This window comes from Chiloscyllium punctatum, chromosome 10, assembly GCF_047496795.1.
Source record: "Chiloscyllium punctatum isolate Juve2018m chromosome 10, sChiPun1.3, whole genome shotgun sequence".
Taxonomy (NCBI): domain Eukaryota; kingdom Metazoa; phylum Chordata; class Chondrichthyes; order Orectolobiformes; family Hemiscylliidae; genus Chiloscyllium; species Chiloscyllium punctatum.
In genome coordinates, this window is record NC_092748.1 from 12,253,200 (window position 1) to 12,274,798 (window position 21,599).

At 41.7% G+C, this 21,599-nt stretch overlaps 1 protein-coding gene across 3 annotated transcripts in view; it reads right to left on the bottom strand.

Moving 5' to 3' along the window:
- agap1 (ArfGAP with GTPase domain, ankyrin repeat and PH domain 1) overlaps positions 1–13,892 on the bottom strand; it is a 759,171-nt gene extending 745,279 nt beyond the window's left edge. For all 3 annotated transcript variants that reach the window (XM_072578526.1, XM_072578525.1, XM_072578524.1), the window contains exon 1: positions 13,706–13,892. In XM_072578526.1, the coding sequence (XP_072434627.1) occupies positions 13,706–13,871 (166 nt within the window). In that variant the 5' untranslated portion in view covers positions 13,872–13,892. The remainder of the gene's footprint in view (positions 1–13,705) is intronic.
- Positions 13,893–21,599: the final 7,707 nt, after the last annotated feature.

Consider the following 21,599-nt stretch of genomic DNA (forward strand, 5'->3'; position numbering starts at 1 on the left):
TAAAGTTCTCAACTTGGGGAAGGCTGATTTTAATAAGCTCAGATATGATTTGGCCAATATGGACTGAAAGTAGATACTTTCAGGTAAACCTGTCCCAGAACAGTGGGACGTATTCCAGGAGGAAATATGAGAATGTAAGGCCAACACGTCCCAAAACAAGAGTGGAGTCATCAAATCCTGTGAACATTGGATGAGGAGGATTAACAGAAAAAGGGAGGTTTATGGCAAATATCAAAGGCTCAAAACTGTAGAAGCCCTACAGAACTACAGATTGTGCGAGAGGGAACTTTAAAAGATTAGAAGAGCTAATAGGGGACAAACAAGAATACTGGCAGGTAAAATAAAGGAAAATTCTAAGTTGCTTTACAAGTAAGCGTAAAAGGATAACAAAGGAAACAGTTGGGGTTATTAAGGACTACAGCAGTAATTTGTGTATGGAGCCAGAGAATGTCGGTAAGGTTCACTCGTGAAAGGAATGATAGGAGTGTAGAAATCACTGAGAAGGTCTGTGACACAATTAAAGAAAATAGCATAAACAGAGAGTTGCTTCTGAGCAGTTTGGCCCAGTTTAAAATAGTTAAATCTCCAGGGCTAGATGAAATGTACACCAGAGTCACTGGGAGCAGGTGTGGCAAAGGTGGAGGAGTCAGGAATAAGGGATAGCATTTTTGCAGGAGGCAGGCTGGGGGGGTGGTGTAATCCAGGGAGTCAGTGGATTTGTAGAAAGAAAAAAAAACCCACTCCCACAGCTCCCTGTGTCCACAACCACCTGATGAAGGAGCAGTGCTCTGAGAGCTAGTGTTTCCAAATAAACTTGTTGGACTATAACCAGGCGTTGAGATTTTTAACTTTAGATTAGTTTAGGATATCTAGTCAGCATGGACGAGTTGGATCGAAGGGTCTGTTTATATGCTGTACGTGGTGCTGGAAAAGCACAGGAGGTCAGGCAGCATCCGAGGAGCAGGAGAATCGACATTCCGGGCAAAAGCCCTTCTTCAGGAATGAGACTGGGAGCATCAGGGGTGGAGAGATAATTGGGAGGGGGTAGGGCTGGGGGAAGGTAGCTAAGTGTGCAATAGGTGGATGGAGATTGGGGTAAAGGCAATAGGTCAGAGAGGAGGGGGGTGCAAATAGGTGGGAAGGAAGATGGACAGATGGGACATGAGGACCATGCTGAGTTGGAAGGTTGTGGGGCAGCACGGTGACTCAGTGTTTAGCACTACTGCCTCACAGCACCAGGGTCCCAGGTTCGATTCCAGCCTCGGGCGACTATGGGGAGTTTGCACATTCTCAGAGTCTGCATGGGTTTCCTCTGGTTGCTCCGGTTTCCTCCCACAATCCAAAGATATGCAAGTCGGGTAGATTGGCCATGCTAAATTGCCCATAGTGTTAGGTGCATGAGTCAGAGGGAAATGGGTCTGAGTCGGCTACTCTTCAGAGGGTCGGTGTGGACTGATTGGACTGAAGGGCTTGTTTCCACACTGTACGGAATCTTAAAAAAAACTGGGGTAAGGTGAGGGAGGGGAAATGAGGAAACTGGTGAAATCCACATTGATGTCATGGGTTGGAGGGTGCTGAGATGGAAGATGAGGCATTCTTCCTCCAGGCTTTAGGTAGTAAAGGAGTGGCAATGGAGGATGCCTAGGACCTGCATGTCCTCAGCAGTGTCAGAGGGGGAGTTGAAGTTTTCGGCCATGGGGTGGTGGGGTTGATTGATGCGGGACCCAGAGATGTTCTCTGAAACGCTCTGCAAGTAGGCATCCTGCCTTCTCAATGTAGAGGACACTGCATCTGGAGCAATGGATACAGTAAATGAAATGTGTGGAAGTTCAGGTGAAACTTTGATGGATGTGGAAGGCTCCTTTGGGGCCGGGGAGGTGGTGGAGGTAGTGGTGTGGTGGTGGTGGTGGTGGAGTTGTGGCCACAGGTTTTGCAATTCCTGCCGTGGTAGGGGAAGGTGCCGAGAGGGGTGAGTGGGTTGTTAAGGGGCTTGGACCTGATGGATAGTCACAGAAGGAAAGGTCTTTACAGAAAGTGGAAAGGGGTGGGGAAGGAAATCTCTCTCTGGTGGTGGGGTCCATTTGTAGGTAGTGGAAATGGCAGAGGATGATGCGATGTATATATGGACTGTAAGGACCGGAGTTTCTGTCCTGGTTGTGGTTGGAGGGGTGGGGTCAAGGGAGGAGATGCAGGAAGTGAATGAGATGCGCTGGAGGGTATCAGCCACCACGTGGGAAGGAAAATTGTGGTCTTTAAAAGGAACTGGTCCTCCTGGGAGCAGGTGTGGCAAAGGTGGAGGAGTCAGGAATAAGGGATAGTATTTTTGCAGGAGGCAGGCTGGGGGGGTGGTGTAATCCAGGGAGTCAGTGGATTTGTAGAAAGAAAAAAAAAACCCACTCCCACAGCTCCCTGTGTCCACAACCACCTGATGAAGGAGCAGTGCTCTGAGAGCTAGTGTTTCCAAATAAACTTGTTGGACTATAATCAGGCGTTGAGATTTTTAACTTTAGATTAGTTTAGGATATCTAGTCAGCATGGACGAGTTGGATCGAAGGGTCTGTTTATATGCTGTACATCTCTATGACTCTATTACAAAAGGATATAGAAGGATGGTCAGATGGAGTGTCCAGTGGCAAATAGAATTCAGTCTAGAATTATGTGAAGTAACGCATTTAAGTAGGATAAATAAGGTAATGGAATACATAAACGTTAGGACCTTGGGAAGCACTGATGATCAGATTGATCTTGGTGTGCATGCAAACAGGTCCCTTAAGATTTTGGGATTGGTGGGTAAGACCATAAGACATAGCAGCAGAAATTAAGCCATTCAGCCATAGAGTCTGCTGTGCCATTCAATCATGGCTGATAAGTTTCTCAACCCCATTCTCCTGTTTTCTCCCTGTAACCTTTGATCCCCTTGACAATCAAGAATCTATCTATCTGTCTCAGTTTTAAACATACTGACTGACCTGGCCTCCACAGCCTTCTGTGGCAGAAAATTCCATAGATTTCCCACTCTCTGGCTGAAGAAGTTTCTCTTTATCTCAATTCTGAAAGGTCTTCTCTTTACTCTAAGGCTATGCCTTCAGGTCCTAGTCTCTACCACCAATGGAACCATCTTCCTAATATCTACTCTGTCCAGGCCATTCAGTATTCTGTGAGTTTCAATTAGATTCCCCCCCCCCGCCCCAATCCTTCTAAACTCCATTGAATACAGACCGAGAGAGTGTTCAAACATTCCTCATGTTAAGATTTTCATTCCTGGGACCATTCTTATTAACCTTCTCTGAACCGACTCCAGGGCCAGTACATCTTTCCTGAGATATGAGGCCCAAGACTGTACAAAACATTCCAAGTGTGGTCTGACCAGAGCCTTTTGGAGCCTCAGAATTACATCCCTGCTTTTATATCAAAATACTCTCTAAAATAACACCATCATTACATTTGCCGTCCTAAATAGTGACTCAACCTGCAAGTTTACCTTGAGAGAATCCTGGACTAGAACTCCCAAGTCTCTTTGAACTTCAGACTTCCAAATGTTCCCCCATCCAGAAAATGGTCCATGCTTCTATTTTGATGACTAAAGTGCATGACCTCACACTTTCCCACATTGTACTCCATCTGTCAGTTCTTTGCCCATTCTCCTAAACTGTCCACATCCTTCTGCAGCCTCCCCACTTCCTCAATGCTAACTGTCCCTTTACCTATCTTTGTATCATCTGCAAACTTAGCCAGAATGCCCTCAGTTCCTTCATCTACGTCATTAATGTATAAAGTGAAATGTTGTGGTCCCAAGGTAAAAGTGAGGACTGCAGGTGCTGGAGATCGGAATCAAGATTAGAGTGGTGCTGGAAAAGCACAGCAGGTCAGGCAGCATCCGTAAAGCAGGAAAATTGACGTTTCGGGCAGGAGTCCTTCATCAGAAATGAGGCTGGGAGCCTCCGCAGTGGAGCGATAAATGGAAAGGGGGTCCCAACACTGACCCTTGTGGAACACCACTTGTCACCAGCTGCCATCCTGAGAAAGACCCTTTTATCCCCACTCTCTGCTTTCTACCAGAGACTAATCTTCTATCCATGATTCTATCCTTGCCACCTTACCTCTAACATAATGGGCTTTTATCTTACTCAGTAGCCTCCTGTGCAGCATCTTGTCAAAGTCCTCCTTGAAATCCAGGTAGATAACATCCATTGGTTTTCCTTGATCTAACCTACTTGTTAGTTCCTCAAAGAATTCTAGCGGATTTATCAGGCATGACCTCCCCTTGATGAAATAATGCTGACTTTGCCCTATTTTGCCATATACTACCAAATATTCAGAAATCTCTTCCTTCACAATGGACTCCAAAATCTTGCCCATGACCGAGGTTAGGATATTCAGCCTGTAATTTTCAGTCATTTGCCTGACACTCTTTTTAAACAGGGTGATTTTTCAGTTTTCTGAGACTCTCCCTGACTCTAGCAATTCCTGAAAGATCACCACTAATACTTCCACTACTCTTCGGCCTTCTCCTTTAGATCTGAGGTGTAGTCCATCTGGTCCAACTGATTTATCCACCTTCAAGCCATTCAATTTTTCTAGCACCTTGTCTTTGGTGATGGCTACCATACTCAACTCTGCCCCCTCACACTCAGATTTTTGGGATATTACTCACGTCTTCCACTGTGAAGACTGTCGCAAAGTAATCATTCAGTTCCTCAGCCATTTCCTTGTTCCCCACTACTGTCTCTCCAGCTTCATGTTCCAGCAGTCCAACGTCCACTTTTATACATACACAGTCTTCCTTTATGTTACTGGCGAGTTTACCCTGTCAGTTAATTTTCTCCCTCCTTATTTCTTTTTTTGTTCAACTCTGTTGGTCTTTGCAAGCTTCCAAATCCTCCGGTTTCCCACTGACTTTTGTCAAATTATATGCTTTCTCTTTTGCTTTTATGCTATCCTTGATTTCTCTAGTCAGCCATGGTTGCCTCATCCTCTCTACACCATGCTTTTTCCTAGGGATGAATTTTGGTTGTATCTCCTGAAACCCCTGCTACTGCTGTTCCACTGTCTTTCCTGCTCGGCTCCTCTCCCAGTAAATTCTGCCCAGCTCCAGCCCCAAGCCAGCAATAAAGTGATGATTTGGAGTTACCGGTGTTGTACTGGGGTGGAAAGGCTACATATGGGACAACTGTCATTATTAGGGGGAAACAAAAAATTTAAGAGCAAGACAGCTACACTGGAACTGTGTAAAATGCTAGTTAAGCCATAGCTGGAGTACTGTGTGCGGTCATGGAATCTACATCACAGGACAATGTGACAGTACTAGAGGTGGTGCAGAGATTTATTAAGATGTTGCCTGGGCTGAAAAGTTTCAGTTATGAAGAGACATTAGACAGATTGGGGTTGTTTTCCTTAGAACAGTAGAGATTAAGAGGGTACGTGATTGAGTGGTATAAAATTATGAGGAGCATAGATAGGGTAAACAGGAAGAAGGTTTTCCTCTTGCTGGAGGAATCAGAGTCATAGAGATGTGCAGCACAGAAACAGACCTTTGGTCCAACTCATCCATGCCAACCAGATATCCTAAATTAATCCTGTCCCATTTACCAGCATTTGGCCCATAGCCTTCTAAACCTTTCCTATTCATATACCCATCCAGATGTCTTTTCAATGTTGTAACTGTACCAATCTCTACCACTTCCTCAATGACCAGGGGATATAGATTTAAGGTAAGGGACAGAAGGTTTAGAGGAGATTTTATCCAGAGGGTGGTGGGAATCTAGAACTCATTGTCTGAACAGGTAGTAAAAATTAGATTAGATTCCTTACAGTATGGAAAAAGGCCCTTCGGCCCAGCAAGTCCACACCAACCATCCGAAAAGTGACCCACCCAGACCCATTCCCCTACCCTATATTTACCCCAACTAATGCACCTAACACAATGGGCAATTTAGCATGGCCAATTCACCTGAACCGCATGTCTTTGGGTTGTGGGAGGAAACCAGAGCACCTGGAGGAAGCCCACGCATATACGGGGAGAATGTGCAAACTCCACACAGTCACCCGAAGCTGGAACCGAATTTGGTCCCGAGCACTGTGAGGCATCAGTGCTAACGACTGAGCCACCGTGCCACCCTGGTACCAGAAACCCTGGTAATATTTAAGTATTTAGATGTGCACTGCGATGCCAAGAGCATAGAAGGCTTTGGCCAAGTATGAATAGTTAGGTGGTTGTTTTTGACCAACACAGGCATGATGGGTCATCGGGCATTTTTCTGTGTAGTTCTTTATGGCTCTTTTCAATAATGTTATAATATTGAAGTAATAAACAGTGTTAAGACTTGTGGTTCCCAAAAGTGTGAAACAATCACACTTTTCGCTCAAAATGCTGGAGATTCATTTTCTGTACTTCTCAGATCTCACCATGTGTTACAGACTGGTGGCTGTTAATTCATTACACAGTCTACAGTGACACAGTGGGTCTTTGGACACTCTGGATATTTCTATATCCATATGTGTGAACACAGTTTTCAAGTCATATTGTAAATAATGCAGCAATATAACAAGTAGTTATTTTTGCAAGTCACACTACCCTCTGACCTTTAAGTCAACCCATTACTGAGCAGTATCACCGACCATGACAAAAGGAGTTGAAATTCCCATAAATGCCAAAGATAACAACTTGGATTAATGTCAGAGGCCAAGACCTATATGACAGTGCTTACGCATTGAAACTCCTGCACTCATGCAACCCAGTCTTAAGTATGGTAGTATAATAGTTAGAAAACTGGACTAGTAATCTAGAGGCTTAGATTAATGATCTAGAGACATATCCCACCACAAAATAGCAAATTTAAATTCAGTTAAATAAGTAAGTCTAAAATGAAAAGCTAGCAGGCAAAACAATGATCGTGAAACTATCAGATTGTTCGAAAAACATATCTGGTTCAATGTTATCTCAGGAAGAAATTTGATGACTTCTCTTGTCTGATGTGTATATGAGACTCCATGCCCAGTAACTTGTTTGAATCTTAGCTGGCCTCTGCAATGGTCTAGTAATCCACTCAGTTTTCTCAAGGACATGTGGCACAGGATATAAATGCTGGCCTTGGCGGTGACACCCACATTTTGATTTTGTTTCTATTTACATTTGAGCAACCTGGGATGATGATTTAGGTAACGAATCAACATTTACACACTTGGACTGCAGAGTTAAATAAAAAAGAATCTCAAAATTTCAACAGTAAAAAAAGGATATGATTCACAGTTTGTCAAACGAAGTACATAAATATCCCAGCAATTAGTATTGGAGGTGACACTACAGCATCTCAGCACTGCATCATCTGCCTGAATTGATAAAGTCTAGTCACTGGTAAGACCAGAGTTAGCAAAAGCTGATTTCTAAAGAATTTAGTTCATGCAATCGATTGGAACTGAACCATAATCCTTTACTATGACCAGATCTATTCTGACATAAATTAAAGTCAGTTACTACCATTTGGGTGATCAGGGCATGCCCAAACACAATTGCAATAGGTACAGTATGAAGCAGAATTTATAAGTCTGTCAAACATTAGAGACATTCTCACTGTTGCAGCTGGAAAACAGATCTCTCATATTCTTGTCTAAACAGGTGGATTTCGCAGCTTGTTTTGCCCTAAAGTGTTATGGCTGGATCAGAACTTCTAGAAATGGTAAAGAAAACAGGCCTATGAGTTTCATTTGCATGGTGGATCAGAGAGTACAGTACAAACTAGTGGTGTCAAATAACACGATTAGAGAACAAACTAACAACAACATTGCACAATAAAAACCATGAGGAACTGCAGACAATGTTACACTCAACGAAGAAAAATGCATTCAATTTGCGCAAATCAGAAATTACATGGAATGGTAAGGAATAAGTAATTATATAAAATATAATTTCATTTGGAGATAATTACATATGGATAAAGACATGTTTTTAAATGAACAGTGGTGCAGAAAATCAAAAATAGACCTTGAATCACATTTGAACAAATACAACATTATGTGAAAGCAGTCTTCTAGAATACTAACTGACCATCACGTTTCTCCTTCTAACAGCACTGATTCAGTTTCAGTACAATTCTTCTATAACACAATGGCTGCATTTTGTGCAACCTTGCATTTTGGAAACTCAAGCTTTTCAAACAGCTCTTTAAGTGTTAGCAACATAATCGGCAACACATTTTAAAAGTTCGTGCTTTAGAAACAGCGTCCCCAACTTGTCAATCGTGTTACAGCAAATTCACGATTATGTGTTACAGCAGAGCAACCTGTATGAGGCTTATTTAATGAGATTTGCATTAGACGAACAAACTCATTGTGAAACTTGGAACTAAAAAGAAGTATCAAAACCATAATAAGGAGCAACAAGTCAAGTTCAATGTCAGGCATGGAAGAATTTATTTTCAAAATCAGATTCCACTTTGTCCAGTTGATGTTTATGCATGTTTCAGATTTACAAATCTTTATTCTTAAAATCATGGCAAATGCCAGGTATTTACCTAAATATGAGTTAGCTCATAGCAATACTAGAGATGTGCTTTATGGCCATCTCCAAGTCAGTAACTTTTATTATTGAACGTAAAATATGGTCTGTTGCAAAATGTACTTTTGCACATCAAGGTCTTAGAGGTCTAGACAAAACAAAGTTCAGGTTCTTACTGTAACAGTAAGGATGCATAATCACATGTTTGTCCATGGGTTATCTTTAGGCTATATTACATTACAGTATAAATTTTCAACTCAAGTTCACCAGTGCCAGTCAAGTCAATGGTTTTCTATATTACTACTTATTACTAACCTACTAATTTTAAACATTCTTCTATGCTGAAAGGTGACCGTGCCTTTCAAAAGCGAAGGCAAAGAATACATGCAGCTTGCCAATTATATTTTGTCCAGTCACCCAGAAAAACAGGTTGTGTTTGTGAGGAGTTTCAACGTGTCTCTTCATCTTGCAAACAAGTGAATTTTCCAGTGTTTCCCAATATTTAGTTTTAGGAAGTAAAGTTGTACAAATGAAAGTTATAGAATTACCCCAATCAAAAGCTAGAATTTTCATGCTACAGAACCTTTCAAAAGTCCAGAACATAAACAGAGGAGATTCAAAATGCTGACTCCCAGTCTTTTGTCACATGTCCTCTTGTGTATGTAAAGCCTTTATATTTTTCTGTTACTTACAATGGCCCTGTAATCACAGAACATAGAAAGAAATACTCTAAAAGAGAAAGCCGTTTGGCCCATTGGGTACAGGCTACATGAGAAACATCTTTCCAGCCCAACCCTTCCTTCCAACTTAGACCTTAGCTCTGTAGGTTACAATACCCTCAAGTACAGATTCTAGTTTTTGTTTAAAACTTGAATGTTCCTGCTTCTACCAACCTTTCAGGCAGTAAGTTCCAGAATTTCTTGGTAAAATAATTATTCCCCAACCTCCACAAGTTTTCTTAAAATTCTCACAGCTTGTCACCTCCCACTTCCACACATTTTCATGAACAAGTTATTTGAGTTCAGACACAAGAAATGGAGTTCATCTGTCACCTATTCTATTAGGTCATAGTTGATGTGCACCGTAACTTCAATTAGCCTCATTGCTCCACACCTCCTTGATATGATCACCAAAAGACTTATTGATCTTAATATAACAATTTTTAATGAGCCCAGCAACTGCAGCTTTTTAGGGATACAAGTTCCAGGATTCCATTATCTTGTGTGAAAAAAGTGCTTCCTGATTTATGCCTGCTTGTTTTGGACAGCCCCACCTGACAAACGTGCTTCTCTGTAACAACATTATTGAATCTCTTCTTTTCAAGCATCTCAATTTGATCATCTTTCAAAGCTCAAAAGATACAAGTCAAATTCATGCAATCTGTCTGTTTTATTTTAAACCCTGATATCTGATGATATCTGCAGTTACATCCCTTCCATAATCAACATATTGATTATCATGTTTGATACCCAAACGTGAACGCATTGCACCCAATGGGGTTAGAAAAGGTTCTGCAGAACTGATACATACCTCCCTCACTTCTGCATTCCAACTATCTTGAGATAAAGTCTAATATTCCATTAGATATAAAAGTAATCAAGAAGGCTATTTAATAGCTTTCAGTGACTTGTTTGTGGAAATCTAAACTTCTTGCTCCTTCAAACCTCCTAAACATTCTCCATTAATTTTCAGATTTGTATTCCATGCATGTTCATACCAATTAAAATGAGAACAGTGAGAAATGAAAACCAGAAATGAACAAAGCTCATCCCTTCTGTACACCAACTCTCCCAACTTAATTATATTTTAAGGTTTTGCCCTTGCTTCATAGCTTATTTTACTAATTTACGATACACGGCTAAAAGTTATTTTGCAATACTGTACTCAATATTAAGTGTCCATTGTTCTCATTTTCTTGGTGCATCTTGAACCAGAGTTCACCTTGTTTAAAACTTCAATACTTTGACAAGGTCACTCTAAGCCACTTTGTTTCCAGACAGTAAATCTCAAAGTTGCTTCACACACTTTACAGTGGAATCAGTGTTGCTGTTTTATTCAGTTATTACTCTTTATAATGCAGAAACTATTTATCCTACTTGCAGCATCATCAAACATGAGCAGAGGATTCAAAGATACTGAAAGAGAGAAAACTGTAGATGCAAAATAATTTTGAGTCTATTGAATAAGGAGAAGTGTATGTGTCTATATTTCTCCACTTCCTTCGACTGTCAGGGGCAAATCCCAAAGTACATCTCTAATTGTCCATTTCAAAGTATTATCAGAGGCTAACTGCTGAGTCAAAAAATGCAAGACATCAAAGGACCTGAAAAGAACATGGGGGAAAAGTGGAGGGTAAATACATTTCTTCGTCCATTAAGGCAGTGTCAGGTCTTCCCATGAACATATGTATAAATGTCAAGAACTGACCATCTAGTCAACTATTTGCAAAGTCTGTAAATAATCTCTTGCTAATAAATACATTCAAAAGTCAAAATTACGATGGTTAAAAATAAACAGTTCCTCAGCAATACTACATAGTTATAAATAACATAAAGCACTTAAGATTTATTGCCCTAAAGTCTATTGAGACCAGGAAGCAGAACATGGCAAATCTCACAGAGTGCAACTTGCAATCCATTCAGTTAAGTGCTTTGCACATCTTTGAAAATACATCAGTAAGTCAGAGAGGGTAAGTCAAGAGAGCAAGAGATGCCTGATACAGTCCAAGAGTTATTGGTTAGTTGGCAGCCTTTCCATAATCAGTACAAATACACCTACAGATTGCAATGACCTCTTCTCATTCCAACATACCATGCACACCCAGGCAGCACAACAAAATAGCTACATGCTCCATCTTCAATTCAAAGTGTTTAATTTCAAATTGTTTTTAATTTAATTTTCAAACATTGAATTCCTTCTTTGCTGTGCTATTTAACTCACTTCAATTGTTGCACAATTCAAATTTTAGCAGAAAATGACTGATTGATCAAGACTGCAAGCTGGAGATTGCCAATAAGCTCTCAGCACAGACAAAATGAACTAAATGACCTATTCTAGCTGTGTGGAATCATGCTTGAAACATCTGTAACAGCTTGTTTAAGGTGCTTTCCACATGCAAAATATTCATATTTTTAGTCTGACAGAGATATTAAGATTAAAAACCAACAAAAGCATTCATTCCACACAACTCAGAGCAAACATCAAAACTAAAGGCATTATCACAGTAAAACAATATAATATTACATGATAATAGTAGAATATCAAAATAGCTTACATATTTGAATAATGTCAGGATCACAATGACTGATGCACAAATAGAATGGAGACCACAAATTAAGTAATTGACTTGGGATACAGTGATGAGGCATAAAGGAATATAACTTTCCCAAATTATAGGCAGTCATAAAGAGATAATTTATGCCAGCACACCAAGGTTACTCTCAGTTCATAATTCTGAAGCTGCTGCCCAGCTCCACTTAATTCCTGATATCGGCTGACATCATAACTGTGACTTCAACCTTCAGCTGGGAAGGGTATTGAGACCATATTTTGACTGGGCAATGGAAATTACAATTCGGCTGTGAAACACCTCTGACTGTTGGGGTTACACTTTCATATCTTAATGAGCCAATCTCAGCACCTTCTCCCTATCTGTCTTCATTTCTACCACTGCAATGCACATGCTTCAGCCCATTACAGTTGGAACATAAATATGCCATAAGACAACCCCATTAACAAGATTCCAAAAATGAAACTTACTTACTTTCTAATAAAACTTTAGAATAAATTGAAATGGACCAAGCAAGGAATAACTGATGGGTGTCTGTCACAGTGCTTTTTTATTCATTCAAGGGATGAGGGAGTCACTGGTTAAGCCAGCATTTATTGCCCATTCCTAACTGCCCAGAAGGCAATCAAGCATGGCCTTTTCCTACTTAGCATTTTGACTTGCTATATTAACAAAATATTTAATGCAATTAGTAGTATAAGCCATCTAGTAGACTTTGAAGTTAAGAAGTGAAATTAAACTAATTTTCAAATTGTAACATTCATGTGCTATATTTTCATCGCACTTAATCAAACAATCCTAGAGAGAGAGAGAGAGAGAGAGAGAGAGAAGCAATAAAAACAATAAAATCAACTCTAAATTCAGGCCTGTATACAGCAAAAATTATTTCTTTCATTAGTTTAATTTCCAAATGTTTATTTGTAATCAAACATCATTCTTTCACTGATATTGTTTAAACTAAAATAAAAACACTTCAATAAATGATGCTGTTTAAACTAAAATAAAAACATTCAATAAATGGCTGTCAGGAAAATAAAAGAACTGACACAAGTAATCAGCAACACATGGATTTAAGTGACACAGCTTCCTTCTGTAAACAACTGAGTATGCTTGACTTTAAATTCTGACCATGCCTTTTAAAAAAATGTTCATTCAGCAACAAACACTCGCTGACAAACAGATTCGACGTGCTGTCATCACTAGTGGTCCTAATACATTGGCAGGATTTTTTAAAAAATCTTTGGAATAAAATTCTTAATATTTACAAAGGCACAACTACAACATGCAACTTGGAAACCCATACTGTAACAGGCAATGAAGATATGAGGTGCAACAGTTTTATTTATGCAAGACCACCTGAAGGACTAAATCAAATCTGAGCAACAATGCCATCCTCACTAAAACTCATTTGCTTCATACAGAGCTGAAAAATTGCACTCAATCTTAGAAACCATTTGTCACAATCTTCAGTCATAAAGAGAGATAAGTTTAAAAAAGAATTAAAAACTGCTTGACAGCCATCCATATTCCCTCCATATCTCACCTTAGCAGTATGCTTTCCTCTGTCCTAACCCTTTACCAATAATTCATTAGCATGTCACTTACTTTCTTCATTGTTATAAATTTGTTCCATGCTTGTACTCAAAAACTTGAGTACATTAAATTGTAAAATGCTTTTTAACAACAAATGACATTTGTGTTTTTGATTTGATAGAGGGGGTGCACAAAACCCAGCACTGCTGTAGTGTTGCATCCACCCAAACCTTGTTTTGTTTTTGGCTGCTTTTCTTGCCCTCAGTGCCCACTTTTGCTACTTTGCTTACCCTCAATGTGTGTTTTTGCTGCTTTGCTTACCCTCAGTGTGCGCTTTCCGCTGCTTTTCTTAGCCTCAGTTTGTGTTTTGCTTCTGCTGCTTTTCTTACCCTCAATGCTGATGACATGTTCCCTGATCTGGTTCTGCAGGATGGGCTCCTCAATCTTCTCCAGCAGGTCGTAGATGGAGTAGATGTTGGGGTGGACGCTCTCGAAGCGCTGGATCTCGGCTCGGATGGCCGCCGAATTGGCCAACTGCTGCTGGTAATTCATCATTTCCAAACCCTAAAAACAAACCTTCCCCCCCCCCCCCCAACCTTTCCTTCCCCCCCCCCCCCCCTCCTCCTGCCCCAGGAGAGGTGGGTTTTCTGCAGGGGATGGGGTTGGGGAGCGGGGAGTAAAGAGAAGGGGGAGGGAAGGCCGGACTAGAGCAGGACAACCTCCCCCCGGCAGCCCTGCAGCATCCTCCGCCTCGACAACGCTCTCGGCCCCAACCAAAGTGCCACAGGCTCGGCCAGGAGCCGCTCCATAAGCCGCCGGGGTGATGAAGAGAGGGAAGGAGGGAGAGAGTGAGGTGGGGCTGGGGGGAGGAGGGACGGGGCTGTGTTTGCCGTCGCGGGCCGGTCTCTGTGAGACGGGATGGCGGACTCGGACTCGGACTCAGTCTCTGTCTCGCGCGCGCTCTCTCTCTCTCTCTCACATCGCGCTGCTCGCGGGAGGGGTGAGCGCGAGCGCGGGAGCGGCAATCACCGGCCGCTGCCGTTAATGTCGTTAACGTCAGTTCAGCCGCTGGCGAGGCCGACTCTCTCTCTCCCTCTCCTGGTCTCTGCTGTTTATCTGCCTCTCTCTCTCTCTCTTTCACTCTCTCACTGTCTCTCTTTACTCTGAGTCTCTCTCTCTCTGTCTAATACTTCTCTCTCTTTTTCTCCCCTCTCAGTTACTCTCTTCACACTGAGTCTCTCTTTGCTATCTCTCTTCCTCTCACTCACTCATCCTCTTTCTCTCAGCTTCTCTCTTCACACTGAGTTTCTCTCTAATACCTCTCTTCCTCTCTCACTAATTCTCTCTCCTCTCCATTTCTCTTTTTGCTTAGTTTCTCTCTCTGCTATCTCTCTTCATCACTCGCACCCTCTCTCCCAGTTTCTCTTTTTGCTCTGATTTTCTCTCTCTGCTATCTCTCTTCCTCACTCACTCACCCTCTCCTCCCAGTTTCTCTTTTTGCTCTGAGTTTCTCTCTCTATCTCTCTTCCTCGCTCACTATTTCTCTCTTCTCTCGGTTTCTCTTTTTGCTGAGTTTCTCTCTCTGCTACCTCTCTTCCTCACCCACTCACCCTCTCCTCCCAGTTTCTCTTTTTGTTCTGAGTCTCTGTCTCTCTTTCTCTCTCACCCATTCACCATCACTCAATGCCCGCTCTCACTTTCTCTCCACTCTAAGTCTCTCTCTGCTAACCCTTTAGCTGCCTGTCTTCCTCTCTTGGTCATTCTCCCTCACTTTCTCTCTCTTCTTCACCCTGAGTCTCTCTCTCTCCATCTGACTGGTTCTCTTAACCCTCACATCCTCCATCACTCTTACTCATTCTGCAACACTCAATCCTGCCTAAAACATCAATTTTCCTGCTCCTCAGATGCTGCATGACCAGCTGTGCTTTTCCAGCACCACTCTAATCTTGACTCTGCATCACTCAATCTCTCTCTTCCTCAATCCTCTCCCACACTGCTTCGCTCTCGCTTCTTTACTCTCAGTCTCTCTCTTTAATATCTCTCTGATTTGATTTGATTTTTTATTATTATCATCACATCCACCAAGATACAGTGAAAAGTGTTGCATGTTAACCAGACAAATCACAGCTTACATAAGTACATCGGGATAGTAGAACAGAATGCAGAATATAGTGTTACAACCACAGAGAAGGTGCAGAAAGAGATCAACTTTAATATGAGAGGTCCATTCTTAAGTCTGCTAACAGTGAGAAAGAAGATGTTCTTAAAATGTGACAGTATGTGGTTTTGAACTTTTGTATTTTCTGTCTCATGGAAGGGTGGAAGAGAGTATAACCTGGGTGGAGTGGTCTATGATTATGTTGGCTGATTTTCCGAGGCAGCAGGAAGTATAGACAGAGTCAATGAGAGGAAGACTGCTTCTCATGATGGACTGGGATGCATTCACAACTCTCTGTAATTTCTTGCGGTCGTGGGTAGGGCAGTTTTCATACCAAGCTGTGACGTATCTGAATAGGATACTTCCTATAGTGCATCTATAAAAATTGGTAAGAGACATTGTGAACATGCCGAATTTCCTTAGCCTTCTGAAGTAGTAGAGACATTGATGTGTTTTCTTGACTGTAGCACGAACGTGGAAAGGTTGTTGGTGATAGTTACACCTAGGAATTTGAACATGTCAACCCTCTGGCTGCCTCTCTTCCTCATTCACGCACACTCAATTTCTCTCTCTCTCTCTCTCTCTCTATATATATATATATCCCCACTCCCACTTTCTGTCTTCACTGTTCACTCAGAGTCTCTCTCCACTATCCTTCTGACTGAAACTCTTCCTCTCTGTATCCCTCATTCAATCCTTCCCTTCCCAGTTTCTCTCTCTTCTTCCCTCAGTCTCTCTCCCTCTATCCATCTGGCGAGTTCTCTTACTATCATATCTTCTATCATCTTTAGTATGTTGTTGAGTATGGTTAAATCTCATAGGATCCAGGCAAAGCTAGCCAGTTGGATACAAAATTAGCTTGATGATAGAAGACAGAGGATGGTGGTAGAGGGTTGTTTTACAGACCAGAGGCCTGTGACCAGTGGTGTTGCACAGGGATCTATGCTGGGTCCACAGTTACTTGTGAAATATATAAATGATTTAGATGAGAATTTAGGAGGTATGGTTAATAAATTTGTGGATGATACCAAAATTGGTGGTACAGTGGATAGTGAAGAAGGTTATCTGGGAATGTAGTGAGATCTTGATCAAATGGGTCAGTGGGCTGAAGAATGGCAAATGGAGTTTAATGTAAATAAGTGCAAGTTATTGCATTTCGGTAAAGCAAACCAGGATAGGACTTACACAGTCAACGGTAGGGCCATGGGGAGTGTTATAGAACAAAGAGATCTAGGGGTACAGGTTCATACCTCCTTGACAATGGAGTCACAGATAGGCAGGGTGGTGAAGAAAGCTTTCACCATGTTAGCTTTTATCAGTCAGAGCATTGACTATAGGAGATGGGACGTCTTGTCGCACCTGTACAAGATGTTGATGAGGCCCCATTTGGAGCACTGTGTGCAGTTGTGGTTGCCCTGCTATAGAAACCAGTTTATAGTTCTATAAACCAGAAAGAGAGCAGAAAAGATTTACTAGGCTGCTAACCAGACTCAAAAATCTGTTTAATAAGGAGAGGTTGGATAGACTGCGACATTTTTCCCTGGATTGTAGAAAACAGGGGCTACCTTATAGAGGTCATGAGAGGCATAGATAAGATAGATAATGGATATCTTTTCCCCATGTTAAGGTCGTCTAAAACTGGAGAACATATGTTTAATGTGAGAGGGGAGAGATACAAAAAGGTCCAATTTTTTTCGCACAGAGGATGACGAGTATGTGGAAAGGGCTGCCAGAGGTAGTGGAGGAAGTGCATACAATTTCGTCATTTAAGAAACATTTAGACAGGTACATGGATGGGATGGGTATGGAGGGATATGGAACAAACAGTCAAATGGGACTAGTTTAAATTGTGAAAAACGGGTGGCATGGGTAAGTTGGGCCAAAGGGCCTTTTTTCATGTGGTAGACCTCTATGACTCTCTTACTCATTCTGCACTTCTCAAACTGTCTCTTCCTTAATCTTCTCAATCAACACTCCTTCAGTCTCATTTCTTCACTTGCAATTTGTCTCACTCTTTCTCTCTCTTTCTCTCTTTGTGGCTTGCTGTTTTACTCTATCTGAACTTCTGGTCACTTCTACTAATTTCCTGCCTCCTCCACCCTCCCATTCCCCCCTCCCTAAATATCTCTCCTCCCCCGCCCATTCCTCCTTCTCCCTCTCACTTTCTTCTTCACTCAATCTCTGTCTCTCTATCTCTCTTACACACATACCCTGGTCCTATCTATGCAGCTGGATCATTCTACCTCATTCACTCCCTTTCTCTCTCAGTTTCTCTCTTTCCTGCACTTTTAGTCTCTCTCTCTCTCTCCCTCTCCCTCTCCCTCTCCCTCTCTCTCTCTCTCTCTCTCTCTCTCTCTCTATTCTCTGTGTCTGTATGTGTATGTCTCTCTCTCTCTCTCTCTCTCCCACCTGCCTCCCTGGAGACACAGTATCTGAATTTTGACATTATTGGCTTGACCAACTCCCATTCCGCACAGATCAAAGCTCAGCATGATCCAGTAGGGCAATAGTACCAGTAAGAAATGGCAATTCAGGCCATAGCCCCAGCAGGATAATATCACTCTAGAACACGGTCCCAGCAGGATAATGTTACTCTAAAACACAGTGCCAGCAAGGCAATGTTAATCTAGTACATAGTCACCCAAGGTAATATTAGTCAATTCAGCATGCAAAGATGGCAGAGCTATGCAAAACCAGCCCAAAACTCATCACGGATGAGTTCCATGCTTTATAACTCTATGACTAGGTGCTTCTTCAGTTTGGGCACTCTTAAGCCAGCAATTCTTACTGAATCATTGAGATTATTGCATTTTTCAGGCAATCTTTAAGAAATCTTTGACTCATTCTCTTTGCCCTCCTGATATTTACTGACCATGATGAAGCTCTGAGTAGAGAGCTTGTTTCAGATGCGGATGATGTAGCTACCCTTAGTTCAGCTGAGTGACAGTAACTGGTACTTTGTTGCTGAAAAATGTTGTCCACAGGACACTGATATTGGAGCACCAATCCTGCTAGTAGATTTGCAACATTTTGCTGAGGCATCACTGGTAATATATTTCAAAAATTCAAGTTGTTTGTTGCACATTAGACATGTTTCTGATGCATATGAGAGGGTGAGTAGCACTGGTAGGACAATATCAACAAGCATATGGTTCCAATAGCAAAAGGCAATTCCAGTACAGTCCCAACAGTGTAAGGTCAGGTCCAACGCTGTTCCACCAAAGCTCGGAGACCCCATCACAATCACAGAATTGTTCCAATGTGGCAATGTTAACCCATCACAGTTCTACAAAACAAAGATGCCACAGCACAGTCATTCCAAGGCAAAGGTAAACTATCACAGCTCCTGCACAGGTCCAGAATGGTAAGGACAGTCCCAACATAGTCTTTGATGCAGTTTCAGCACATCCCAGCTGGGCACAGGTAATCCAAATAGGGCAATGACAGGGCAGTCCCCGCCAGGGTTGATCAGCCCAGCATAATTCCAATGGTCAATGTCAACCCGTTGCAGCAATATTTAAGGTAATGGCAGCCACATTATGTTCAAGTGAATGACGTCAGGCCACTGAGATATTGCAATCCAGTAGTGGGCTGTGGTGGTGCAGTGGTAGTGTCCCTGCCTCTGATACTAGGTCGGACTGCATTTGAATTCCATCTGCTCTAGAAGTACATACTGACAGCTCTGAGCAGGTTGATTTAGAAATACCTCTTGCAGTCCAATGGAGGGGGTGGCTTATACTAAAGTGGCAGTGCCCCTTCCGATGGGCCAGGAGACCCTGGTTCAAGTCCCACCTGCTCCAGGGTGTGAAATAACATCTTTGAATTGGTTGATTAGGGAAATGTAATAGTAGTCCTAGCCGAACAATATTAATGTTAACAAAACAACAAATGCTGTAGATCACAGCAGTCAAACAGCATCCATGGAGAGAGAGCAAGCTAATGTCTTGAACCTAGATGACTCTTTATCAGAATGTTATCCCAGCATCATTCCTAAATGAAGTTATCCCACAACAGGCATGCCTGGATATGTCAAAATACTTAAAACTGTAGCTGCAATTTAACAAGCATTTGTCAATCCAATACAATCCCAACTGAGCAAAGTAAATAACCCACAAGGTCAATGCCAGAGCAATATAGGACTGTTTAAGCAATTCAACTTAGTTAGTAATTTACCCAAGTAATGAAACTCAATCAGGCAACTCCAACACATTAAAGCCAGTATAGCCGGGCAGCACCGTGGTTCAGCGGTTAGCACTGCTGCCTCACAGTGTTGGGGACCTGGGTTCGATTCCACTGTCAGGTGACTATCTGAGTAGAGCTTGCAATATTCTCCACATGTCTGTGTGTGTTCCCTCTGAGTGTTCTGGTTTCACCCCACAGTCAAAGATGTGCAAGTTAGATGGGTTGGCCGTGTTAAATTACCCTGTAGTATCCAGTGTAGATTTGGTGTGCTGAAATTGCAGGGTTACAAGGGTGGGCCTGAGTGGGATGCTCTCTGGAGGCTTGGTGTGTGTTTCCATACTGTAAAGAAATTAAAAAAAGAGGGGAAAAACAATAAAGCCAATATAGCTAGTCAGTCATCCAAAAGAAAAGGCAGTAGAGCAAACTAGGCTGAGAAACTCTACTGGGCATTAGCAACTCAGCCACACAATGTCAACAAAGCAAGTTCAGCCACCTAGTCAGGCAATGCTATTCTGTTTGTAAAAAATTCACCTTCACGCTGGCTGAAGGTCTTATTCCTGTGCTGTACAATACACAGGTACCCAGCCAGGCAATATTAAACTGATAGTTTCAAGTCACGTGTTGGTGGTAAGGCACAACGGCTAACAGTGCCAAGTAGTTAACGTTAACTAAATAAAGTTAATCAGGTACAAGCAAGGACTTGGCAATTTCAAACTGGCAACTGCAGCCTAGCCAAACAATGTCAACTCTGCTGAGAATTGTCAGACCTATGCTAAATACCGAACCAATGCCAGCCACTGGTATTCTTCTCATGTATCAGGCACAAACCAGATGTAAGCATCCACTGTGCTGGACTCCACTGGCTTTTTGCCCAGCTAGATCAGGAATATTCAGACTTTTGATTTCCTACTGCATCTGTACCCAATTGTACATCAATTCTATTTACCTGCTTTTGCTCAGTACCTTTATTTAACAATCTATTCTCAATCTTGAAATTTGCAACTGATTCCTGCAACCTTCTGAAGAGTTGCAGATTTCCACCAACCTTTGTGTGAAGTCGTGTTTCTACTTATATATACAAACAATTCCACTTATCATTTCAAAAATCTTAATAAGGACACCCCTCAACTTTTGAAATGCAAGAGAATGCAAAGCTGTTTAATGGAGCCAGTCCTTATAATTTAAGTTTTCCAGCCTGAAATCATTCTGGTGAACTCATGCTTTATAGCTCGCTAGCCGAAGATACCTATCCTGTGGCTTCATAAGTGAAAAAGAATGCCTTATTCTAAGTGGGGTCTGATGAACACTGTGTACAACTGAAGCTTTGCTTCATCTTGTCCATATTTTTGGAATGAAGGCCAACATTTCTCATGCTTTTTTAAAATTACATTTTCTAACTGCCTTTTAATGATTTCTCTTCATGAATACTCAGACCCATTTGCTCTTCCAGTTTTGAATCTCTCACCATGAAAATATACTTTTAATTCATTTCATCTGCCTATATCCTTGCGTAACATTTTGCTTCTGCGAAAAATTTTGCTTCCTAACAGTGTCTTTGACAAACCTGAATATTCAACATAGTCTCTTAATCACTACATATATATTTAAAAGTTGATTGCAGAGAAGCAATATTTGTCATGTTCCACCAATCAGGTAACATTCACATTCACCTACATTTTCCAATGGTATTTGGACTAGCTGCAACTCTGGTTGATTGCCTTTCTTCATCTGTATCAACCATTAATTTTGGATTTTTTTAGGTGATTTTTATAGCTGGGTGTCATTTTTCCATGAATCCTTTGCAATTATACAAGCTGGGGATCAGCACCAATGCAGACGGGCTTGTCTGCACTGGCTTAGCTGGGTTCTTCCATAGCCAACAAGTCATGGGGTGAGAATTTAACCTAGAACATTCTCTTTCAGAAACAGGGATGCTGCTGCTC